Source organism: Triturus cristatus, chromosome 5_2, assembly GCF_964204655.1.
Source record: "Triturus cristatus chromosome 5_2, aTriCri1.1, whole genome shotgun sequence".
NCBI classification, from domain to species: domain Eukaryota; kingdom Metazoa; phylum Chordata; class Amphibia; order Caudata; family Salamandridae; genus Triturus; species Triturus cristatus.
Genome location: NC_140588.1, coordinates 1072931361 through 1072956441, shown reverse-complemented (window position 1 = coordinate 1072956441; position 25081 = coordinate 1072931361). Strand labels below are relative to the sequence as shown.

The following is a 25081-nucleotide window of genomic DNA, read 5'->3' as shown; positions in this document are numbered from 1 at the left end:
TAATGGATTATGCGTTGTAAAAAATGCGTTGTAAGTGCATGCGTTGTAATAGTGTGCGTTGTAACGTCATACATCCCTTAGAATTACCCCCGGATGTCAGACTGGATCCGGAAAGTTTTTCATCAGCAGTACCCCTGCGTGTCGGAAGGTGGCGTCGGTCAACTCCGCGTTCGGCGTCGTGGTCGCCGGGATGACGTTGTAGTAGCTACATAGACGCCGCCCTCGCGCGCTGACGTTGGTTCTTTCTTTTTCCGCACCTTTTTCCAGATGGTCCTCATCAGAGGTGCCAACAAATGAAATATTCCTCTGCCAGCAATCACAGCTTTCATGTCTGTAATATTTGAGACATTGCACTAATGGTCCATCTCTAAACAGTAACTCCCTCTGGTCCCAGATCTCTTTAAAACGGCCATTGATCTGTTCCTGACTTCAGTCTCTGTTAAGGCAGCCCCTTCTCGCTTGCAAAAGAAATACAGACCACCTTGATCATTATATCTCTGTGCTGGTCCTTCACCTGACTCTGTGATTGTTTCAGCTTTTCAGAAGCTTCTTGCCACACCCTCTTCCTCTACAGTTCCTCCTGGTAAGAAAAGTAAAAAACGTTGTGCAGAAAAGTATGTAGCATTTCAGCTATCACCAGAAGTCAGCAAGCGCTTCTGTCTTTTTGGAGATGTATGACAGGTTACTCTGGGTCTCACTACAATAGAGGAGCTGCCAAGCCACAGAAGTAAAGATTTCCAGGAAATCATCAATAAAGGCATGATGGTATCCAATCAGGTCATCAGTGCTCCAGAAGCTACATCCATTCTTGCAGCTCATGGATATCGCCATGGTTTGGCTTTGGTTCGCTCCTCTAAGCTCACAGAACCTGGGCATTTTTTATTTTTTTATTTTATAAGTTTTATATAGCGCTAGCTTGACCCGTGGGTATCAGAGCACTTTACATACACAAAGGAAAGAAAATTTGCATTACATCGCATGACATAAGGATGCATAAAGATATAAGGAAAACATAATACTTAGGCATACAGTGAAGGGGAGAAAACGGAGGTGGTTGAAACAGTCAGATAGCCACCCATCCTTGATGGTCAAGTGAGGGGGGAGTCCACTAGGTTATTGAAGTCTAGGTTAGCTGACTTGGTCCGTGAAGTATTTGTTGAGGAGAAGGAGTTTCAGGTCCCTTTTGAAGCAGGAGAAGGAGGGGTTGCATCTGAGGTCTGTAGGGAGTGCGTTCCACATCCTGGGTACGTTACCAGAAAAGGATCGGCATTGAGTCTTTTTCCTTTTCAATTTTGGAGGGATGAGAAGAAGTGAGTTGGTGCTTCTCAGAGTTCTGGATTTTCCAGCTTTTACCAGTTTGCTGTTTAGGTAGTTGGGGGAATGTACGTGAAGGGCCTGGTGTGTGATGCAGGCCAATTTGTAAATACATCTACCTTCCATGGGAAGCCAGTTGAGGGTGTTGAGGTTTGGTGTGATGTGTTCAAATTTTTTTACACCAGGTATGAGCCGAGCTGCCATGTTAAGGCCTGACCTTAGTGGGGCTAGGTGAGCTGTTGATGTCCCTGTTAAGATGGCGTTCCCATAGTCAAGTTTAGAAAGGAGTAGGAATTGTACTATTGTCTTGAGTTCATCCTGGGGAATGAAAGGTTTAATTTTCTTGAGGTGTTTTAGTGAGTAAATTGCAACTTTTGCAGAGTTTTTTGAAGCATGAAGCACAGAACAGAATATTATATCTCTAATTCTCAGAAAATACATTGTTTGGATCTTATTCTGACAATGAGATGTCTTGCATGAATGCAGAGCTAGACACTTTGCGGTCGGTTGGCTTGGAGAAGAGGAACTAAAACATAAGGCATTCCTATTGTCCCAATGACCACTGGTATTTCCATCAGAGGTTCCAAATCCCTCACTGACCTCAAGGACAGCAACACAGTCATCAACTGCAGAAGTGTCAATCAAGAGACAGAGGAGGCCAACAGCAATCTGCCCCAGCCAATAAACCCATCATCAGTGGCAAATATGAGTTTCCTCTTCCCCCTCCTCCATTACCCACTACAGAAGGGAAAGGCATTACATCTTACCTGGAAGAGGGGAAACATATATCAAATGACAACTTGGTACTGGATATTGTGCATCATGGATTCTGTCTCAGGTTCAAATACACTCCACCAGAAATTCTAACTAAACATCTCCCTCTTTGCTATAGAAACACCACAGCAAGAAGTCTTTGTCTTGTTGTGAAAATATGTGGTAAAAACGTCCCAATTCATCAGGAAGGAATAGGTATTTACTCCCGTTACTTTCTAGTGAAGAAAGAAGGACCACAAACCAAGTTCAGACCATTGTAGATGAGAAAGAAGCAAACAAGTGGATTTGTAAAGTGAAATCCAGGATGTTGCCCTGGCATCAAATCTCCCACAAACCCTGTCGGCAATTTTCTGTGCTCTCTATATCCGCAATATGCCCTTTTTCACATATCGATAGCCAAAGAAATCTCAATTTCCTGAGGTTTACAATGGAAAGAAACCACTCCAGTACAAATTCTTTCCTTTCGGTCTCAAGTCTGCCCCAGGACCATTCCAAAATTCATAATAGTCTTTGCTGCACAGTTCGGAAAGTTGTCGTTATTAGTCTACCATTATTTAGACGATTGACTGATGCACCTCACTTTGTCGCTCGCTGAGGTCTTTAGGTAACTCCACGAGTTCTGCTCGCCCCCATACAGTACACACAAAAGTATTTCCTTCAAAAGAGAGCCAATTATCTATCCTTCAAAAATATCACAACCTGAAGAAAACAGCTCATCCAACAGCGAGGCAAATATCGTCTCTTCAAGGTTTAATGGCATCATGCATCTTCCTAGTACCGAATACACACTTAAATATGAGACCTCTGCAACAGTGTTTTGATGATCAGTGATACTATCTCTCAGGCAAATGGGAAGACAAAGTGATCTTAACAACTCCTACACATCAATAGCTGAATTGGTGATGTCTTCCAGAAAATCTACTCAATGCAATGAGTTTTTTTTATCAAGACATCCCAACACAGACGATAGTGATGGATGCCTTCCTGTCTGGTTGGGCTGCTCACATGTATCACCTTCAGATTCAAGGCACTTGATACCCAAAGAAACAGACTTACCACATCAAACTCCTAGAGTTGGGAGCGGCGCATCTAGCTCTTAAGCCTTCCTTCTGTCCTTTACAATGAACTCCCTATTGTTCAGATGAACAATACAACAAACATGTAGGACTTTAACAAACAAGGAGGGATAAGATCCAGACCACCATCTCTGGAAGCACAAACTATCTGGAAATGGTTATAAAAGGAATTCAGGATTACGGCTGCCTATCTGACAGGCATCCAAAATGTTCAAGCGGTAATTCTGAGGAAAACCGTTCAAGAGAAACTCAAATGGGTATTAAACGACACTGTCCTCCAAGACATCTTTTGCTAATGAAGTTTCCCTCAAATAAACCTCTTAGCAAATAGAGAAAACGAGAACTGCCCAGAATTCGCCTCGCGGTTTTACCAACCAAGCACGCTGGGGAATGCCATATGAATCAAGGCAGGATTCTCTATGCATTTCTTCCAATTCACTTCGGCAGTGATGATCAAGCTGATTCAGTCGAAGGCCACAATGATTTTTATCGCTATGGAATGACCCAGTCATTCGTGGTTCACAGACCACAAAGGATGCTGCCATGCAGACCAAACCTACTTCACAAGTTCGGAGGCCAGATTCCGCAGCCCAGCCTTCAATCCTTGAACTTGGCAGTTTGACTCCTAAACTCCTACAATATGGCCATCTGAATCTTCTTCAGTAGTGCATGGATGTGTTGAGAGAAGCCAGAAGCACATCTACAAGAACGTCTTACTCCTGTAAATGGAAAACGTTTTTCTTCTGTTGTGCTCAGATCAACTTTGATCCTATCGCCTGTTAAGAAGAGGAAATTCTTCCTTATCTTCTTCTATTAAATTCCATCTTCCAGCAATCACGGCATACTGAAAATGCCCTTCACAAATATAATTTTTTAGAATTTCTCTAGTTAAGGATTTCCTTGACTGCATTAAGAGAATGTATTCTCCTATCCAGAGACCATTGCTTCCATGGGAATTAAATATTGTCTTCTCAAGTCTCATGGGTTCTCCTTTTGAGCCTATACATAAGGCTTCCATAAAACACCTGCCTGGAAGGCTTCATTCTCTTTTAGGGGATACTCATCAATAGTCATAAGCACTGAATAGTCCCGCACACGTGCGGGGTCCCCGGAGCAATAACAAATTATATGCATATACCTATATATATATTGGTTGTGACAAAGGCGGCTTGCCGTCGAAAACGCGTCGTGGCCTTTCTTTGTTAATAAATAACTCCTTGCTGTATACTCACAGAGTCAGCGCCTGTCATTTTGCTTGTGGCAGGATTGGTGGTATACATATATATATATGTGTGTGCGTGAAGGAAGGGATTCGAGCAGGAAAACACTCTGCTACGATCGTGATGGGGAGCGAAGCTTTGTCAGGCCATTTACAAAATGACATCACTGTGGAATAATTTCAACTTACCTGACTGGTTTCAACAGAAGACTCCAAGCAAATAGTGCGTGTGCCAAGTAAGAATTGTACACATGTTTTATAAATGAGGACTTCCAGATCGTATTCAGTTTATGAACTCACAATGCACTATGGGAGCTGAAGTTTGCATATTCCAGTCATGTGACTTTCATCTTTTAAAAGCACGCATGAATGCACTTTGTGAAATTACTTCCCCCTGTGATCAAGGCCACCTGTGCCGAAACGTTAGGGAAAGGAAGCATGCTGTGCTGTTGGACGCTGAATAAAGCTACGTCCCCAACAATGGGCCTCAATGTGCTTTTTTTGTTATTTTGATGGGCTTTTCCGTGCCTGTTGATGAGGCCGCCCTGTAGGGTCGGGGGCTCCGGAACGGAAAAAATTGTGCTTTGAATATATATATATATATATATATATATATATATATATATATATACATATGTATATATACACTGACAGGCAACTATAACTCACGCGACCGCAATCCACTGCTGATGACGTCAGATATTACATCACTGTATTTAGACACTTATTTACCCATGTCTTCTTCCATTAATCTTTAGCTATACATATATTACAAATATTTATTTTTCAGAAAGACACACATGTCATCAGTGATGTAATATCTGACGTCATCATCAGTGGATTGCGGTCGCGTGAGTTATAGTTGCCTGCACTAACTATAACGGGGGAGTTTCATCGGTTTTTTACAAGTGAAATGCCCAGCTAACTATAACATGTGTGAAACCTATGGTTTTTTAAGTGAATTTGCAAGGTTTTTAAAATGCTAATTCATAACTATAACGTGTGTGAAACCTATGGTTTTTTCAGTGAATTTGTACGGTTTTTTAAATGCTAAGTTATGTATTTATTAATTTATTTATTTTTCAGGTTTTTCACCGTGCGCGCACCCCCTCAGACTGCGAGAGACAAAATGGCGGCCGACACTTCCTGGTTTCGAACGATTCAAATGAATGACATCTAACAACCAATCAGATTTGCGCTCGCGCACGGCAGGGTGCACGCACAGTGCGCGCAAGGTGCGCGCATATAGATATGGATATGGTTTTAAATGCTATTTTCTCAGGAAATACTGAACAGATTTACACGAGACCTTCAAAAGGCACTTCCTTGACCTTATGGCTACCTCTTTGCCAAATTTCACGTAATTCTGTTCAGCCGTTCGGGCTGTACCTTCGACTAAAGGTCCTATGGAAAAATGCATGGGGAAAACACGTTTTGGGACCCCCCTTTTTCTCGGCCCCCGCTTGACGAATCACCCCGAGACTTTCAGGGTAGGAGCTGAACGGAGCGCCCCATTTGTTTTGAAAATTTCGCGAGGATTCGTCAACCGGCGCCAAAGTTATTCAAAATAGAATTTTGAGATTTCCTATGGAAACTAGGTTGTAACTATAACTATCTACTGGCGACCGCCAGTAGATAATATATATATATATATATATATATATATATATATATATATGAATAAACAAATGCCCTAGAGCTTCGAGAGGGCACTCAATGCTGTCCCCACCATCCGGTCTGTTAGCCTCGCTATAGCTCGCAATTCTGACGTCCATGAATTTCTGCCATGTCCGACGCGTTTCGAGGCCAATACGCCCCTTAATCATGGACTGCTATACAAAGGCATTGAAGACTCACCATTACATTTTCATTCCTTATTTATTCTATATTATATATATATATATATTCGTAACACTACCTTTCACACCAAATATGCCCAAAATTGCATTGTAAATTTGTTTACATTTGAAACAATGAAGAAACGTACATCATGAAATTTTAATGATATAGAGAAGAAAACGGCTCTCAGATTGCTTTGAAATCATAGCCTTTATTTTCAAAGGGAAAAATGCAAGATCATAGAGGCAGATTAGCCTTGAGAGGCTGCATATAGAAACAGTTGGAAAAACTGGCGCAGTGCCTTTAAGACCTCCAGGAACCTCCAGGGTCCCATCATGCCCCACAGGTGACAGTTAGGTCAGTTCTTTTTTCCAGCTCCTTCTGTGAGGATCATGGAGCATTGAGGTCGTCAGTTAGTGGGTTTTTCTCACTAATTGTTGGTCTAAAGTGAATTTTTTGATTTTCACTCGACGTCTTTAGTACTTGGGGTACTATATCTTGCAGTTTTTCTGAATTTGGTCAATTTTTTCCTGTCAAAATGCCAGCCTAATTTAATAAGTGCCCGGCCTGTATAAAAAAAAAGATGGCTTAATCAGACCCGCACTCAGTCTGTATTGCTTGTCTACCTTCATCCCATAGACCAGAGGAGTGCTACCAGTGCAAAAAAAATTCTAGAAGAACCCTTAGAGAAAGGGAGAAAATCAAACTGCATGCTATGCAGGAGAGAGGAAAGGAGTCAGCAAGTGGCCGAGAAGAAAATCTCTTGAAGAAGCCCTCCTCTCAAAAACGGTTGGAGCGCAAAGAGAAGGGTGAGAAGAGGAAACACCGGTCCCATACACCTTCGGAGGACAGATAGGTGGCAAAAGTTCTGTTGTACTCCCCTTCAGCATCGAAGTCGACGTTGAGGCACCATTCGCAGGAGAAGCGAACGGCTTCAGGTACAAAAGTCCCATCACAGGCCCACGTCGACACCTTCTTGTAGGCGGTCCAGTTCTGGCTCGCCTACGACGGCGGGAGGGAGTCGCTCGATGTCGACATATCAACTTCAACAGAACAGCCCGCCTCCAAGAGGACCTGTGACGACGTCGAAGACACCGCCGACGTTGAGAGTGCCACAATCATCGACGTCGAGCCGGACACCGAGGGGCTCGACGCCAGTAAGACGCAGTAATTCTCCAACTGAGCTTCATACCAGGGAATCGCCGTCGAGGAGGTCGACTTCGCCTACGAGGAAGTCACTGCCGAGACACTCGGCATCGAAGCATTTGTCACCAAGAAGGTCGACATCAAAGCATCCGTCACTGAGAAAGTCGACGTCGAAGCATCCGTCACCAAGAAAGTCGACGTCGAGACCACGCGGATCGCCCTTGGGGCCTAGACGGTCACCGTGGAGAACATCGCTGTCCAGATCGACGTCGAGGAGATCGACGTCAAGGAAGTCGCAGTCCAGTCACAGGTCCCTTCCTGCCAAGAGACCTAGGGTGACGTCGAGGGACAAATCGACCCCGCAGGATGTCCAGGTGGTAACCTCCAGGAGTGTTTCTTCTTCCCCGGATCTCCGGATAGTGCAAGTCACTCCTGAAACCTCGCCAACGGGTGCAGCTCCTCCAACTAACATCTCTCCGAGATGGCTGGGGAGCATAAGAGAGTGGAAGATTAGGAGAATTTCCAGGCCAGATCATACACCTAGCAGGTCCAGGTCTCCGATCATACAATCCGTTCATTGGTCTGTGGGACACGAGCGGCGTGCCACGCCTCAAACTTCTCCAACTTTGAGAAGGCGTACATCAAGATCTCCTAGGAGTCGGTCTTCAAGAACTCGCCACCGCTCTCCTAGAAGGCGAAGCCATAGATCTTCTTAGTGCTCCTCAGACTCCAGACCTTCAAAAGCAGACTACTCTCCAACTCTCTCTTCTTCACCACCGAGTAGAGTGTCGCCTATTGATGACATTGTGACCTTCAACGAGGTCTTGTGTAGAGGGGCTGCAAAACTTAATATCGAGATGCCTGTCTCTGTCCCTTCCACATCGGTCATCTTCGAGACCCTTCATCATAGGTCTTCATCTAGGCCTCTGCTGCCCCTGATCCCGGGTCTGCTAGAGCTTGCTCTTCTGATATTCCTGACACCAGCGTCGGTGGGAGCAGCTCCGTCGCGGATCACCAAGAAGTACAAGGCTCCTGAACAGGACCCACTCTTTCTCAGAGCTGACCCTCCTCCTGACTCGGTCATTGTATCAGCAGCACGGAAGAACCAGACAGGGGCAGCTTCATCTGCGGTACCTCCAGATAAAGACAGTTAGGCCATGGACTCCATCGGCAAGAGGATGTGTAATACATCAGCATCCTATATGAAAGTGGCCAGCGCCTCAGCTTTACAGGGTCGTTATGACCGTTCTCTGTGGGACTCTCTATCACACTTCACAGAGAAGCTCCTGAAGGAAGACAAGCAGGACTTTCAGGAGATTCTTCAGGAGGGTGGTCTGGTGGCCAATCAGGTCATCAGTGCAGCAGCGGATGCCTCTGATCTCGCTGCCCTTGGATATTCACATGGGATCTGTGCCCGCCGCTCTTCCTGGCTGAGACTGACGGGTTTGAACCCAGAGGCTCAACATCGGATCTTCAATCTCCCCTTCAATGGGACATCGCTCATTGGCACTCACGCTGACGACGAAATGTCTAGAATGAAGACCGAACTAGACACCGTGAAGGCGGTTGGTCTGGAAAAAAGGAAAGACTTCAGACAACGCTATTGTCCCTACGACCGATGACAAAACCACCAGAGGGTTCAAACCCCTCTGTGGTCTTCCCAGCAACATCAGGGAAGATCCCATTCAAACCAGCGTCATCCTGATAGAGGACGAGAAGGAATCTCCAGACAATCCACACCTGCTGCCAAGCAACAACAGAAGCAGTGAGTGCTTGCTTCCCCTAGCTCCATTACCCACTTTGGTGGGGGAACGTTTCCGTTTTTATTTGGAAGAGTGGACCAATATCACACTAGACAAGTGGGTGCTCAATATTGTATGGAATGGGTACTCCATCAGGTTCAAGTCCCCTCCACCTTCTATTCCTCCTCGAAAAACTGTCATCCATCGCATAAATCTTCTGAGAGAAGAGGTTTCCGCTCTACTCCTAAAGGAGGCCATCAAGGAGGTCCCATGGGATCAACGTCGACAGGGAATCTATTCCCGATACTTCTTGGTCCCAAATAAAGGTCCAAACAAGGAGTTCAGGCCTATACTAGATCTCAGGCTTCTCAACAAGTTCATTCTGAGAGAGAGGTTCAGAATGCTGGCGTTACATCAAATAATCCCTCACTTACATCAAGGGGTTTGGATGTGCTCTATAGATCTTCAAGATGCCTATTTCCACATCCTAATCTCTTGAAGGCATCACAAGTTTCTAAGATTTCAGATTCAATCAAACCACTTCCAGTTCATGGTCCTGCCGTTTGGGCTGAAGTCGGCCCCTCGCACATTCCTGAAGTGCATGGCAGTAGTAGCTGCGTTCTTACAGAGGAAGCAAATCTTCGTCTACCCTTACCTAGACGATTGGCTTCTCAAGAGTGCGTCTCCAACTCTTCTGCAGAAACACCTCGCTTACTGCATTCCGCTACTGTATCAGTTAGGTCTGCACATCAATTTAAAAGATCCATCCTCAATCCAACTCAGAGGATACATTACCTGGGCGCAACTCTGGATACAGTAAGCGCAAGAGCGTATCCTTGGGAGGAGAGACTATCATCCATTCTCAGACCCTCCTGAAGATACCTCATCCCACGGCCAGTCAGGTTTCATCTCTACTGGGTTTGATGGCCTCGTGCATTTTTCTGAGCCCAAACTCCAGACTTCACATAAGACCTCTGCAGCAGACTCTGGAGGATCAATGGTCTCAAATCTCCAATCACTGGGAGGACACTGTAACCCTGCCTCTATCTGTCCAGCTCTCCATCAGATGGTGGATGCGACGGCCTCATCTTCTGATAGGAGTCCCTTTTCACAAGGAACTTCCCAAGCAAACTCTGGTGACGGATGACTCCCTTCAGGGATGGGGCACTCAAATGGGGTCCCTACAGATACAAGGAATGTGGTCAGAATGAGAACAGCTATACATAAACATGCTGGAGCTCAGAGTGGTACATCTGGCTCTCAAGGCGTTCTCTCCTTCCATCAAGTCAACTGCTTTGCTTGTACAGACGGACAATACAACAACAATGTATTACCTGAACAAGCAGGGGGGCACCAGGTCCAGACCCCTGTCTCTGGAAGAGCAAGCGATTTGGAAGATTTGGAACCTCCAGGCTCCCATCATGCCTCACAGGTGACAGTTAGGTCAGTTCTTTTTTCCGGCTCCTTCTGTGAGGATCCTGGAGCATTCAGCTCGTCAGTTAGTGGGTTTTTCTCACTAATTGTTGGTCTAAAGAGAATTTTTTGATTTTCACTCAACGTCTTTAGTACTTGGGGTACTAAATCTTGCTGTTTTTCTGAATTTGGTCAATTTTTTCCTGTCAAAATGCCGGCCTTATTTAATAAGTGCCCAGCTTGTGGAAAAAAGATGGCTAAATCAGACCCGCACTTGGTCTGTATTGCTTGTCTACCTTCATCCCACAGACCAGAGGGGTGCTACCACTGCAAAAGGTTTTCTAGAAGAACCCTTAGAGAAAGGGAGAAAATCAAACTGCATGCTATGCAGAAGAGAGGAAAGGAGTCAGCAAGTGGCTGAGAAGAACATCTCTTGAAGAAGCCCTCCTCTCAAAGATCTCCGCAATTCACCTACCAGGAGTTCTCACCATCCAAGTGGACGGCCTAAACAGGCATTTCGCAGAGGTGCATTACTGGATGCTAAAACAAGAAGTTGCACAAGACATTTTTCGCAGCTGGGGAACACCAGACATAGATCTCTTCGCGGACGCAGGAAAGGCAAAATGCTGCGTCTTTGCCTCCAGATACCCGCAACCAGGCTTCAAGGGGAATGCTTTGTTAATAGACTGGTCAGAGACATTACTCTACGCCTTTCCACAAGTCCCCTTCATTCCCCTTGTGATCAGGAAATTGCACAAATCCAAGACAGAGATGATCCTGGTTGCGCCAGAGTGGCCTCGCCAATGGTGGTACCTGGACCTTCTTCATCTGTCCAAAGTACCACACAGGAGGTTACTATGTCATCCGGATCTGCTGACCAAAGCGGGCGGCCAACCTGCCGTCCCCGAGGTTAGCAGCATGGCTCCTGAGTTCATCCATTATGGACATTTAGGTCTCTCTCAAGCCTGCATACAGATCTTGAAGGAGGCACAGAGACCTTCTACGAGAAAGTCTTACGCTTTTAAGTGGAAGCGTTTTTACATGTGGTGTACTGCTGAGGGTCATGCCCGTATTCGAGGTCAAGAACAGGTACTGTTACCCTACTTACTATATTTGGCCAAAGAAGGTTTGCAATATTCCTCCATAAAGGTTCACCTGGCAGCGATTACGGCATATAGAAAGTCCCCCACTCAGGCTTCTATCTTTCAGATGCAAGTTGTTAAGGAGTTCCTGGAGGATCTAAAAAAGGTCTACCCACCAGTTAAGTTGCCATCTCCTTCCTGGGAGCTTAATGTGGTCCTCTCTAAGGTAATGGGTCCCCCATTCGAACCTATCCACAAAGCCTCCCTGCAACATCTTTCGTGGAAAACTGCATTTCTCGTGGGTGAGATACAAGCCTTGTGCTCTTCAGAGCCTTATCTCGTTTTCCATGCAAACAGAGTGGTGCTTAGGACTCACCCGGGGTTCCTTCCTAAGGTGGTCTCTGAGTTTCACATCAACCAGTCAATCACTCTTCCTACATTTTTTGCGAACCCTGTCACTCCTGCTGAGAGAGCTTTGCACTCTAGATCTGAAAAGAGTGTTAACATTTTATCTGGATAAAACAAAGAGTGTAAAAAAGGCGGACAGGCTTTTTGTTAATTATGGTCCATGGAACACTGGTTTCCCTGCCTCTAAAAGGTCCATTGCTAGATGGATATTGTCATGTATCATGTTATCCTATCAGCTGGCACACAAACAGCTCCCGGGCCAGCCAAGATCTCATTCTACAAGGGCAAAAGCCACTACGATAGAGATGCTTCGTAATGTACCTATTCAGGAAATAAGTAAAGCAGCCGTATGGCGTTCGGTGCACACTTTCGCACACCATTATTGCCTTGATTCTGACACTCAAGCAGATGCTCGGTTTGGACAAGCATCCTTGAGAAACTTGTTTGGGTAATATATGTCTTGTTAACAGGTTATGATATGATGGTATTCGTCCGCAGAGTATGGGGATGGGCTTGCTACTCTATTCAGTACTTATGACTATTGATGAGTATCCCCTGGAAGAGAAGGATAAGTTACTTACCTGTAATCCTAGTTCTCTTCCAGGGATATACTCATCAAAGTCATAAGCAACCCTCCCTCCTCCCCGGACGAATACCAGGCCCATAAATATGTATCTGTTACCCATGCTGTGTTTTCTCTGTTATACGCCGTCCAAAATAACTGACCTAACTGTCTCCTGTGGGGCATAATGGGAGCCTGGAGGTTCCTGGAGGTCTTAAAGGCACAGCACCAGTTTTTTCCAACTGTTTCTATATGCAGCCTCTCTAGGCTAATCTGCCTCTATGATCTTGCCTTTTTACCTTTGAAAATAAAGGCTATGATTTCAAAGCAATCTGAGAGCAGTTTTCTTCTCTATATCATAAACATTTCATGGTGTATGTTTCTTTATTGTTTCAAATGAAAGCAAATTTACAATGCAACTTTGGGCATATTTGAGCCTAGTAATATGCTTTTAGGCTGCATATGTATATATATGCATATTACTTTTATATGAGTATATATACATATATATATACACACACACACACACACAAACATTCCTCCACTTTACCGGAGGCCTCCAACACTGCAGGGCGGGCTCTCAGACAGGAATGGAGATCCTGTTAATTTAGACCACGAAAAAAGGAAGCGCCCGCAGCTTCTATATCCTTTCAAGCTGACATCTTTATTGTGTCTGAAATACGTGGCAGCGTGAGCAACTCATCAAGACTTTACCCGTTTCGGCGCAAAGCGCCTTGTTCACAGGTGAGTTGAATTAATGTCCCAGTGGTCATGTGGCCTTTGCTTCAGACCACACTTCCCAGAAAGCATCAATATGCAAATTTACAGCATGGCTCGACATCGTATTATGTTTAGTATTAGTAACTTTAAATTCTTCTCAGAGTCTGTTATTTAGCTTGTCTTTCACGATGCATTTAGGGTAAAAATAATGAAAAGCACCGTGCACTTTGCTGCCACGTAAAAGTACCTGCTTGGATCGTAGGCACGAAGACTGCCAGAAAGAGGCCATCACCACCTTCATTTCCCTTTCTCTCCAACTACACAAATAACTTGGAAGTCCATTTTGTCTGCTGTGGCTGAGAGAGAGAGTCATGCCCCCTCCATTTACTGCACAAAGATTCTTCCACTTTACCGGGGGCCTCCAAGTCTGCAGGGCGGGCTCTCAGACAGGAATAGAGATCCCCATTAATTTAGACCACGAAAAAAGGAAGAGCCCACAGCTTCGATATCCTTTCCAGGCAGGTCGCTCCCCACGCCGCGCAGCTCCACCTGACTGCGCCCGTGCTCCTGTGCCCAGCTGCTGCCGAGTGCCGAGTTCGAGGCCCGCCTCCACCCGCAGGCTACCACCTGCGCCTCATCCCTGGTGGCCAGTGGTAGGCCGTAGGTCTGCCTTTCAGTAATTTCATTGTATTTTGTTTACTTTTCTGTGACCGTTTTTTTCCCCTCCTGTTATCTCTGTGCCCTTCTGCCTTTCTGTAATTGTATTGCATTTTGTATTTTGCTTACTTGCTCTGTGACCGTTCTTATCCCTGCTATTTCTTTGCACTTTTGCCCTTTGTTTCCCTTTCGCCCATTCTCCCCGCCGCTGCATCCCCTGCAGCCCCGACCCCCTGCTCGCCGTAGGTTTGCCTTTCTGTAACTGTATTGTATTTGATATTTTGTTTACTTGCTTCTATGACCATTTTTCCCTCCTGTTATTTCTTTGCCCTTTTGCCTTCTGTTTTCCCTTCGCCGTCCCGTCCTCCCATTCTTCCCGCCGCTGCGTCCTCTGCGACCCCTCCCCCCGCTCGCCCATTCGTCGTTCCCCCCTCCCAGCTTCTCCTCCCTCCCACCTCCTGTTCTTATGGCGGCCGCTGCACGGCCGCGCGCAGCAGGCATGCCTAAGGAAAGCCCTTCTGTGCCTGTCCGCGCCTGGACTGCGCCCAGCGCCAGAACCCCTGGCCCCCGCGAACGCCACGACGCCCGACTCCGCTACGATGCCAGCACCCTCCACGCATTCAACTCCGGACGAGAACACACCGGCCACCCCGAAGCACACCCAAGGACCCTTCACCTGCCGTAACTGCAGCTTCACCAGCATCCGCCCCGCCAAACCTCCGCCCAGGAAAGAACCCAACTACCTCAGATCCATCCTCCTCAACACCCCCTCCGCCCGCAAACACGCCGTTGAACTCTGGGACCTTCTTGACTCAATCTTCCCAGACGTCGCCTTCCTGACGGAGACCTGGCTGAACCCCGCCTCAGCATCCGACATCCCCATAGCCATCCCAGAAGGCAACAAGATCACCCGCAGGGATCGCATCAACGGAGTAGGAGGAGGAATCACCATCGTCCACAAGAACACCCTCAGAGTCTCGACCAACACCGACGATACCCTCAGCACCGCCGAACAGCTGCACTTCCAGATCCACACCGACCCCAACACCACCCTCAGAGGAACCCTCGTCTACAGACTCCCCAGACCCTGACCACAGTTCAGCGACTCCATCGCCGACTTCATTAGCACACACGCCCTCGTCTCCACGGACTACATCCTCCTCGGGGACCTGAACTTCCACCTCGAGAACAACAACGACACCAACTCCACCACCCTGATCAACAACCTCGGACTCAGACAGCTCATGACAACACCCACCCTCGCCTCCGGCCACACGCGTGACCCCATCTTCTTCGCAAGCTCCCACGTCACTCTCCATCACCGCATCCACTTCGCCTTCAGGAAGCCCACCACGCACCACCGCACCCAACAGATGCCTCGCCGCTGCTGGGGCAAAGTCACCGAAAATCAGCTAACCACCACCCTCGCCCAGAGCCCACCCACCGACCCCACCAACCCCGACACCGCCGCCCGCAACTTCAGACACTGGATCGACGACTGCGCCAACAACCTCGCCCCGCTCAAGAAACCCTCCAACATCCACACCAGCAGGAAAGCCACCAGGTTCACCGAAGACCTCCAGGCCTCCAAACAAACATGCCGATAACTGGAGAAGAACTGGATCCCCGAACGAACACCGGACAGCTACGCAGCCCACAAGAACGCCACCCGCAGACACCATCACCTCATCAGATCCGCCAAAAGGGCCTCACTCAAAGACCACCTGGATAACAACGCACACAACAGCATAGAACTCTTCAACATCGTGAAGGAACTCTCCAACTCCAACACCAACGACATCCCACCTTCGCAAGACCTGTGCGACTCTCTGGCCACCTTCTTCCACCGCAAGATCGCCGACATCCACGACAGCTTCAACGCCACGACCGCCCCGCTAACCACTGAGACCTCCGCCCCCACGACCACCACCCGCACCAACCGCCTGCTTTCCTGGACCAACATCAACAACAAGGACACCAGCAAGATTATGAACACCATCTACTCTGGATAACCATTAGACCCATGCCCACACCACATCTTCAACAAAGCCAGCACAGCCATCGCACCCCATCTCCGGAAAGTGATCAACATCTCCTTCAAGACAGCAACCTTCCCAGAAAGCTGGACGCACGCCGAGATCAACGCCCTACTCAAGAAACCCAAGGCGGACCCCAAGGACCTCAAGAACTTCCCGCCCATCTCCCTGCTCCCGTTCCCGGCGAAGGTCATCGAGAAGACCGTCAACAAACAACTGACCCGCTACCTCGAGGAGAACAGGATCCTGGACCCATCACAGTCCGGGTTCCGCAGCAACCACACAGCACCTAAACCGCCCTCGTCGCCTCCACTGATGACATCAGGACCCTGCTACACAACGGAGAAACAGCGGCCCTCATCCTCCTAGACCTGTCAGCCGCCTTCGACACGGTCTGCCACCGCATTCTACGAACACACCTACACGACGCCGGGATCCAAGAGAAGGCCCTGGACTGGACCACATCCTTCCTCTCCGGCAGAACACAGAGTGTACGCCTCCCCCCTTCCGCTCCAGTACCACCAAGATCATCTGCGGCATACCCCAGGGCTCATCCCTCAGCCCAATGCTGTTCAACATCTACATGGCACCTCTCGCCCACGTCACCCGACAGCACGACCTCAACATCATCTTCTACGCCGATGACACCCAGCTGATCCTTTGCCTCACCAAAGACCCTCACGCCGCCAAAACCAACCTCCACAAAGAAATGAAGGCCATCGCCGAATGGATGAGGAACAGCCGACTGAAGCTGAACTCTGACAAGACGGAGGTCCTCATCATCGGTTCCACCCCTTCGGCCTGGGATGACTCCTGGTGGCCGACCACACTGGGAACAGCTCCAACACCCACTGACCACGCACGCAACCTAGGGGTCATCCTCGACTCCACCCTCTCCATGACTAATCAGGTCAACGCTGTCTCCTCCTCCTGCTTCAACACCCTCCGCATGCTCCGCAGGATCTACAAGTGGATTCCCACCGAAACGAGAAGAACGTCACCCAGGACCTTGTCAGCAGCAGGTTAGACTATGGAAACGCCCTCTATGCAGGAACTTCAGCCAAACTCCTGAGACGGCTGCAACGCATCCAGAACACCTTTGCAATTCTGATCCTCGACATCCCCCGCCGCTGCCACATCACATCCCACCTGAGAGACCTGCACTGGCTCCCCTTCATCAAGAGGATAACCTTCAAGCTTCTCACCCACGCACACAAAGCACTCCACAACATCGGACCAGCATACCTCAACAGACAACTCAGCTTCTACACCCCCACCCGCCAACTCCGCTCCACCGGCCTCGCCCTCGTCTCAGTCTCCCGCATCAAAAGAACGACTGCCGGCGGCAGGTCTTTCTCCCACCTTTCCGCCAAGACCTGGAACACCCTCCCCACCCACCTACGGCAGACCCAAGACCTACTGACCTTCAGAAGACTCCTCAAGACCTGGCTCTTTGAGCAGTAGCAGCACCCCACCACCCCCAGCGCCTAGAGACCCTCACGGGTAAGTAGTGCGCTTTACAAGTGATATGATTGATTGATTGATTCAAGCTGACATCTTTATTGTGTCTGAAATACGTGGCAGCATGAACAACTCATTAAGACTTTACGCGTTTCGGCGCAAAGCGCCTTGTTCACAGGTGAGTTTAATTAATGTACCAGTGGTCATGTGGCCTTTGCTTCAGACCACACTTCCCAGAAAGCATCAATATGCAAATTTACAGCATGGCTTGACATCGTATTATGTTTAGCATTAGTAGCTTTAAATTCTTGTCAGAGTCCGTTATTGAGCTTGACTTTCACGATGCATTTAGGGTAAAAATAATAAAAAGCACAGTTCACTTTGCTGCCATGTAAAAGTACCTGCTTGGAACGGAGGCACAAAGACTGCCAGAAAGAGGCCATCACCACCTTCATTTCCCTTTCTCTCCAACCACACACATAACTTGGAAGTCCATTTTGTCTGCTGCGGCTGAGAGCGAGTCATGCCCTCTCCATTTACTTCACAAAGATTCCTCCACTTTACCGGGGGCCTCCAACTCTGCAGGGCGGGCTCTCAGACAGGAATGGAGATCCTGTTAATTTAGACCACGAAAAAAGGAAGAGCCCACAGCTTCGATATTCTTTCAAGCTGACATCTTTATTGTGTCTGAAATACGTGGCAGCGTGAACAACTCATTAAGCCCTTACTCGTTTCTGCGCAAAGCGCCTAGTTCACAGGTGTGTTGAATTAATGTCCCAGTGGTCATGTGGCCTTTACTTCAGACCACACTTCCCAGAAAGCATCAATATTCAAATTTACAGCATGGCTCGACATCGTATTACGTTTAGCATTAGTAGCTTTAAATTCTTCTCATATATATATTGGTAAAATGAATTTTGTAATTATAATCGCATGTAATTAATTTGACCAAATGCAAGGGTTTTAACCTTATATGTACTTACATTTTTTTAAGATGCATTAGAATTACGTGCACATCAGCCCAAATATATACAGGTTTAATGAATTTTGTCTATGTTATACAATGGTTATAGTCACCACTCCAAAATGGCTGCTATTTTGCTTGTACTCCTAGATGTGGTGTAGTAGTCCTATGTTTATATTTTGTTTATGTGACGTGTGCACCTTCAATATATACTTTTCTAAAACAATCATGAAATGACCCGTGAGAAAGTAGCGGCTGCTCCGAAATGCGTCGGGCAATTTTGCCATTTAACTAAATAAATTATTTAATCACTGGGCTCGGCTATTCTTGGTCAGAAACATAATACCGAGGAGTGGAGTTTATAATTGAGGTTCGCTACCTCAGCCGAAGCCCGCCGCCACCTAAGAGGCAGAGGAATCGCGGAAAACTGTTTTGAGACTAATGCCCGCAACCGCGAACTGAAAGTGCATGCTATCCGTGGGAATCAATCAGCTGCCGATGGTGGTGAAGTTAGTGCGGTCGGAGGACCTACATTGATGAACCACCATCCACGTTACATATTGAAAATCCGGTCGGAATTGTAAATACTCGGAAAGCGGTGAGCAGGCGGATCCGGCGTGGCTGCTGTGTAAGCTACAGCTGAGGAGAGTGTGGTTGGCGCCAGCGGCGCGGGAAGTTTTCTCGTTTGTTTTTAACTTCCGAACATTGCTATGATGTTATCGGCAAACAGGGAAGCTACATGGCGACAAGCGGCTGAGCTGCTTTTTATTACTAAAGTCAACAGTGCAGTTGAAGGGAACGGGCGGAGCGCCAATGTTGAAAATGAAACACTGAGTAAGAAAGTACTTTGGGATAAACTATGGAAAGCTGCTAAGCTGGAGCAAGTAAAGTGGTGGGAGGCAATAGCCCTCCAGAAATACGTGGATGTTGAAATGGTCCCAAGAGGTTTTAGAATATTCATAACACCAACGTTCAATGACCCTGACCCAGAACTAATAGAGGAATGGGCTCTTAATAATCATGCATGTTCAACGGTGATGTTAAGATTGTTGATTAAATATGCCACAAAAGAAACAGAAAGACTGGCTACAGAAATTGAAAGGTTGTCTTCTTTGTTGAAAGAAAAATACACTGACAGTGAATTTGAGGTGAATTTGAGGTTGAAATAAAAAAACTCAATTTAAGATTGGAAAAAGCTGTAGAAGAAATAAAGATAAAAAAGCAGCGTAAATTCCATAGGGACCAACAAGATTATGAACTTGGTCAGATCTTTACGTTTGGCAGACGATTTGATCACTTGAGGGAAATTAATCAAAGACCTGTGGACAACACTGCGAAACCGAAACCAGTGGCAGAGGCGGATCTGACAGAACCAATGAATGTAACAACTGGAACTCCTATTGAGGAAATGGCAAGTGAAATTATAACAAATACAGAAGCCGGACAAGAACAAGCAACAGGAGTAAAATCCAAAATTTTAAAGGAGTTCGACCTGATGGCTATAGCGCGTCAAGGATTGGGAAGTCCAGGACCACAAGAAAACAAAGGTCGTGGTCGCGGCGCCAGAGGAGGAAAAGCTTGAGGCGCAAAAAGGCAAGGGAATTTGGATACCTTTGTGGGGATGACAACAAGAGGAAAATCCGCCGGCAAATGATGGACCAACTTACAGTGGTAAATTTATCTGACATTTTACTTTCTATTGACCAGATTAATGTTTTATCTCTTGGCTTAACATTTTGTCCCACTAAGAAATTTGATTACACGGAAAGTAGAATTGACTTGTTTCATTTTACAAGAAGGTTGAAACTTACGAAATGGTTTGAACATAGGAAAAGCTTACAAAGCATTTCATCTAAGGGTAATTCTAATTTAACAATTGCCGATTTGGAAATTCTACAAACCATGCATGAATTGGGAGATGTCCAGGATGTTGAGAATAGGTATCCGCCTGATATTGGAACATCTGTTTTTGGACCGCAGTAGTGGTAGCAGTTTTAAGCCTAAATCTATTTTCATGCCACAAATACATTGTGATGCTATAGATATTTCTGAAAAAGGTGTCAATGAAAAAACTCAGCAAAAATAAATCGACAGTGAATTTTAATCTCACCCTCCAACAACAGTTGGCAATTAAAGAATTGCAAGAGAATAAGTCTATTGTAATTAAAAAAAATCCCATAAAGGTGGAAACATTGTCGTTTGGCCTCTACAAATGTATTTGGATGAGGGGCATAGACAACTTAATGATGTAAATAACTATGTGAGGACCAACAGAAATTGTTATGAAGACAGTGATGAACAGTATAGAAGGCATTTGGTTAAATGGAAGAATGAACAGCTTTTGACTAATGACGAATTCAAATTTCTATATTGTGAACATCCTAAAATGTCTGCAATGTATTTGTTACCAAAGCTTCATAAGGACTACCATAAACCGCCAGGTAGACCTATAGTTTCTTCCATGGGAAGTCTTTATGAAAATACTTCCAAATACATAGATTTCTTTTTGAGGCCCCATGTCCAATCCCTACCTGCATATGTACGTGACACAGGTGACTTCCTGAGATTGGTTGAAAACATTATATGACATGTTATTAATAACGTTAGACGTGAACAGTCTATATACGTGCATACCGCATGGATTGAGGATCGATGCTAGTCGACATTTTCTGAAAACAAGAGAGTTATCTTACTTTAAGCATACTGAAATGCTCCTTGCCATGATGAAGGCATGTCTAACTAACAATTTCTTCCTATTTAATCACGTGATCTACCGCCAAACCCAGGGAACGGCGATGGGAACCTGCTTCGCCCCCAGCTACGCGGGTCTTTACCTTGGCTGGTGGGAGGAGCAGGTGGCAAGTAAGATCGATGGCTTTACCCAACACGTCGTCGTCTGGGCAAGATACATTCATGATGTTTTTTGTATCTGGCGAGGCTCTGAAAGTGAAGCTAAACGATTTGTAGCTACATTAAATGATAACGCTCTAAATCTACAATTCACAAGCACTATCCATGATGAAAAAATTGAATTTTTGGATGTGGAGCTGAAAGTGGTCAATAATAAACTTGAGAGTAGATTATTTAGAAAAAAACATCAGGTAACAGTTTGTTACATGCAGATAGCTGCCATCCGAAAAACTTGATTAGCAGTATCCCGTACGGGGAACTGTTAAGAGCTAGGAGGAATTGTAGTTCAGATGCTGATTTCAAAAAAGAAATGGAAACTATGATAACTCGTTTTAAGGATAGGGGATATTCGACTAAAACTATAAGCCAAGCTTGTGAGAAAATCAAGTTAGTCAATAGAACTGATTTACTAAAGGACACAAGTAAGGATGATGACATCGAATCTCCCTTACGATTTATAACCACCTACAGCAACCAATCTTGGGAAGTTAGACGTTGTCTTAAAAAATTCTGGAACGTCTTAGGTACAAAACCCTCAAAAAGTATGTAGGTGATAATCCTAAGATTACATTTAGAAAATGTACTGCTTTAAGTGACATTCTTTGTAGTGGTACTATACAGAGAACAGTGGAAGGTCCAAAAACAAAGGGATTCTTTACTTGTAGATCATGTAAAGCCTGTAAAAACAGTTGTAACATCAAACAGATTGAATTATCAACAAATCAAAAACCGTTTGTCATTAGCAAATATCTGACATGTAAATCGGATTACTTGCTTTAATATGTCCTTGTGCGTTGATATACATTGGAAGTACTATCCATCAAGTAAAGAAACGTATTTTAGAACATTGGAGAGCAATTGTGAACGAGGACAAACAATATCCAATAGCCAGGCATTTTAAAGATGTTCATGAGAAAAATGCTAGCTTACTTAAATACTGTGCTTTGGATAGAATTCCCATCTCTGAAAGAGGGGGAAACAGATTAAAAGAACTCAGGCGACTTGAATCTAAGATGATCATCAAATATGAAACAATGCATCCCTTAGGGTTCAATAAAGATGAGGAATTGTCTGTCCATTTAGGCTAAAGGAAATATGAAAATGTAAAAGAAATAGTTTTGTTAAAGAAAACAGTGTACCCCTGATGAAGTTTGTATTTTTATGTGTGTTTACAGGTGATCACTGATCACATGTATTTTTAATTATAGGAGACGGAGACACCATCATCATAATATGAGGATGTACGCAAATGAATTGCTTATGGAATCAATGATGAATTTATTAGGCCCACTGGGGCTGAATTGGAAATAATTTGCATCATCACAAGGAGTTAATGGACTTTTTATATTGGAAATATCGACATTCAAAACTAGAAACTTGGGACTGATATGCCCACTTGGGCTGAATTGGTAAAATGAATTTTGCAATTATAATCGCACGTAATTAATTTGACCAAATGAAAGGGTTTTAACCTTATAGGTACTTAAACATTTTTAAGATGCATTAGAATTACGTGCACATCAGCCCAAATATATACAGGTTTAATGAATTTCGTCCATGTTATACAATGGTTATAGTCACCACTCCAAAATGGTTGCTATTTTGCTTGTACTCCTAGATGTGGTGTTGTAGTCCTATGTTTATGTTTTGTGTATGTGACATGTGCACCTTCAATATATACTTTTGTAAAACAAACATGGAATGACCAGTGAGAAAGGAGCGGCTGCTCCGAAACGCTTCGGGTGATTTTGCCATTTAACTAAATAAATTATTTAATCAGGTATATGCATATATAATCTGTTATTGCTCCGGGGTCCCTGCACATGGGCGGGACTATTCAGTGCTTATGACTTTGATGAGTATACCCCTGGAAGAGAACTAGGATTACAGGTAAGTAACTTATCCTTTCTAGACACTGGGTCATCTGCATGCAGTGTTAGCAAAATTCAGGCTCTGTGTTCTTACAAACAATTCACTGTGTTCCACAGTAATAGGGCAGAGAAGAGAACTCACCTCAAATTCCTCCTTACAGTATCTGATTTTCATGTCAATCAAGTTATTATCTTACACACATTTTTTTCAAAACCCCTTATCTCCTACAGAGAGGTTTCTCCACACTCTTGATGTGAGGAGGATGTTAAAATTTTATCTGGACAAGACTAAGAACTTGAGAAAGTCTAAACAATTGTTTGTAAACTATGGTCTTTCACAAACGGGTTTTGCCGCATTAAAACAATCCTTATCTGGATGGATAGTGTCTTCCATGATCCTCTGCTATCAAAACGCTAAAAAATCCTTATCTGGACAACCAAATGCTACTCCTGCATTATTGAGAAATATTCCAATGTCAGCGATCTCTTCACACGTTTACAAGACACTATTGTCTGGATTCAGATTCAAGAGCAGACACTGAAGAGGGGCAAGCCTTTTTGAGAAATCTCTTTAAGTTGTATACCTTTATTTAGCTCTACCTTTGCGTCTTTAGGGATGAGCTAACTATTATCTTCAGTGCTTATGATTACCAATGGAGAGAAAGAATGGTTTCTTACCTATAATGCAAATTTCTCTCAGGGGAAGCTCCATTGAAATCATAAGCAACTATTCCTCCTCCCTGATGAAAGAGATAAAGTGCATCGTTTATATTTAGGCAGGTGGCCTGCCGTTCCGCCATGGAGACTGAGTAAAATACTCCATCTCCCTGGTGGAGGCCGCCCACCTAATTCATGAATGACCACCCAGCAGGCGGCCATTTGTAATGGCATTGGCAGCAACCACCGTCACAGCGGTTCCTGTCAATGCATTTTACTGTTTGCTGCAGGGCTGCGTCAGAAAAAAGCCTTTGTGAAGGATGTTTTTAGAATTTACTTTTGCTTATTTAGTGACTATTAAAGACTATATATTTACTTCCATACTTTAAAGTAAATGAAGGGAATCTGTAATATGGTCTCTCTTAAAGCTGCAAGATTGTACATTTTTGTTACATGTACCATCTGGCCTTTCTAAAGTAAAACACGGATACTACATAAAATGTGACTTTCGAAAAAAAAAGTGCTCCAGGATCTCCGAACATGGGAGGGACTATTCAGTGCTCATGATCACACTGGAGATTCCCCTAGAGAGAACTAGGATTACAGATAATAAACCATTCCCTTCTCCTCAGGGAGTGTAGAGCGGAGATCTCTAAATGCAGCATGTGTTCTTGGCGAAACATGCACACCCTTTTGGATATGGTGGCTATAATTGTTCCCAGCCTTACAGATCTCCTCAAACCACGTTTGGGCAAGGTAATTTACAATGGGAAAGATGCAGAACATCACCAAATAAAGGCTGGATCGGTTATGGATGACCCCATTACTAGGTCCATGAGCTCCTCTAGCTCCCTAAGGAGATACGTTTGGCTCCGATCCTCAGGCTATTCCAGTGGCATCCAAAACACTTTGATGGAGCTTCCCTTTTTTTGAGGGAGAACCTTTTTGGGTGAAAAGCTGACACAGTATTGGAAAGAGACAAGCAGGGCTGAGATACAGCTACATTAGACCCCCAAGCGTACACAAGAGGCATGTTTCATAAACAAAGACCTTTTCTAGGGGTTATCCTTACATATGACAGTATACATCATCTCCCAGTAATAGCAGCCCAACCCCCTTATGCATCAATACAGAGGTAGAGGAAAGAGCTGTACAAAAGAAACTTTAGTCCTCTTCTTCTTTTTCCTGCTACCTGGCACCACCAAGAGCCACAACAGTTTTGGCCATGAA

The 25081-nt window shown here is 45.3% G+C and overlaps 1 protein-coding gene across 1 annotated transcript in view; it reads left to right on the top strand.

Annotated features, from left to right (window-relative positions):
- LOC146829690 (testis-expressed protein 11-like) overlaps positions 1–23081 on the top strand; it is a gene marked incomplete at its 5' end in the record, with an annotated part of 200063 nt that extends 176982 nt beyond the window's left edge. Inside the window, 2 exons of the mRNA XM_085606536.1 lie at positions 5470–5618; positions 22532–23081. Of these exons, the coding sequence (XP_085462662.1) occupies positions 5470–5552 (83 nt within the window). The remainder of the gene's footprint in view (positions 1–5469; positions 5619–22531) is intronic.
- Between the last annotated feature and the right edge of the window lie 2000 nt (positions 23082–25081).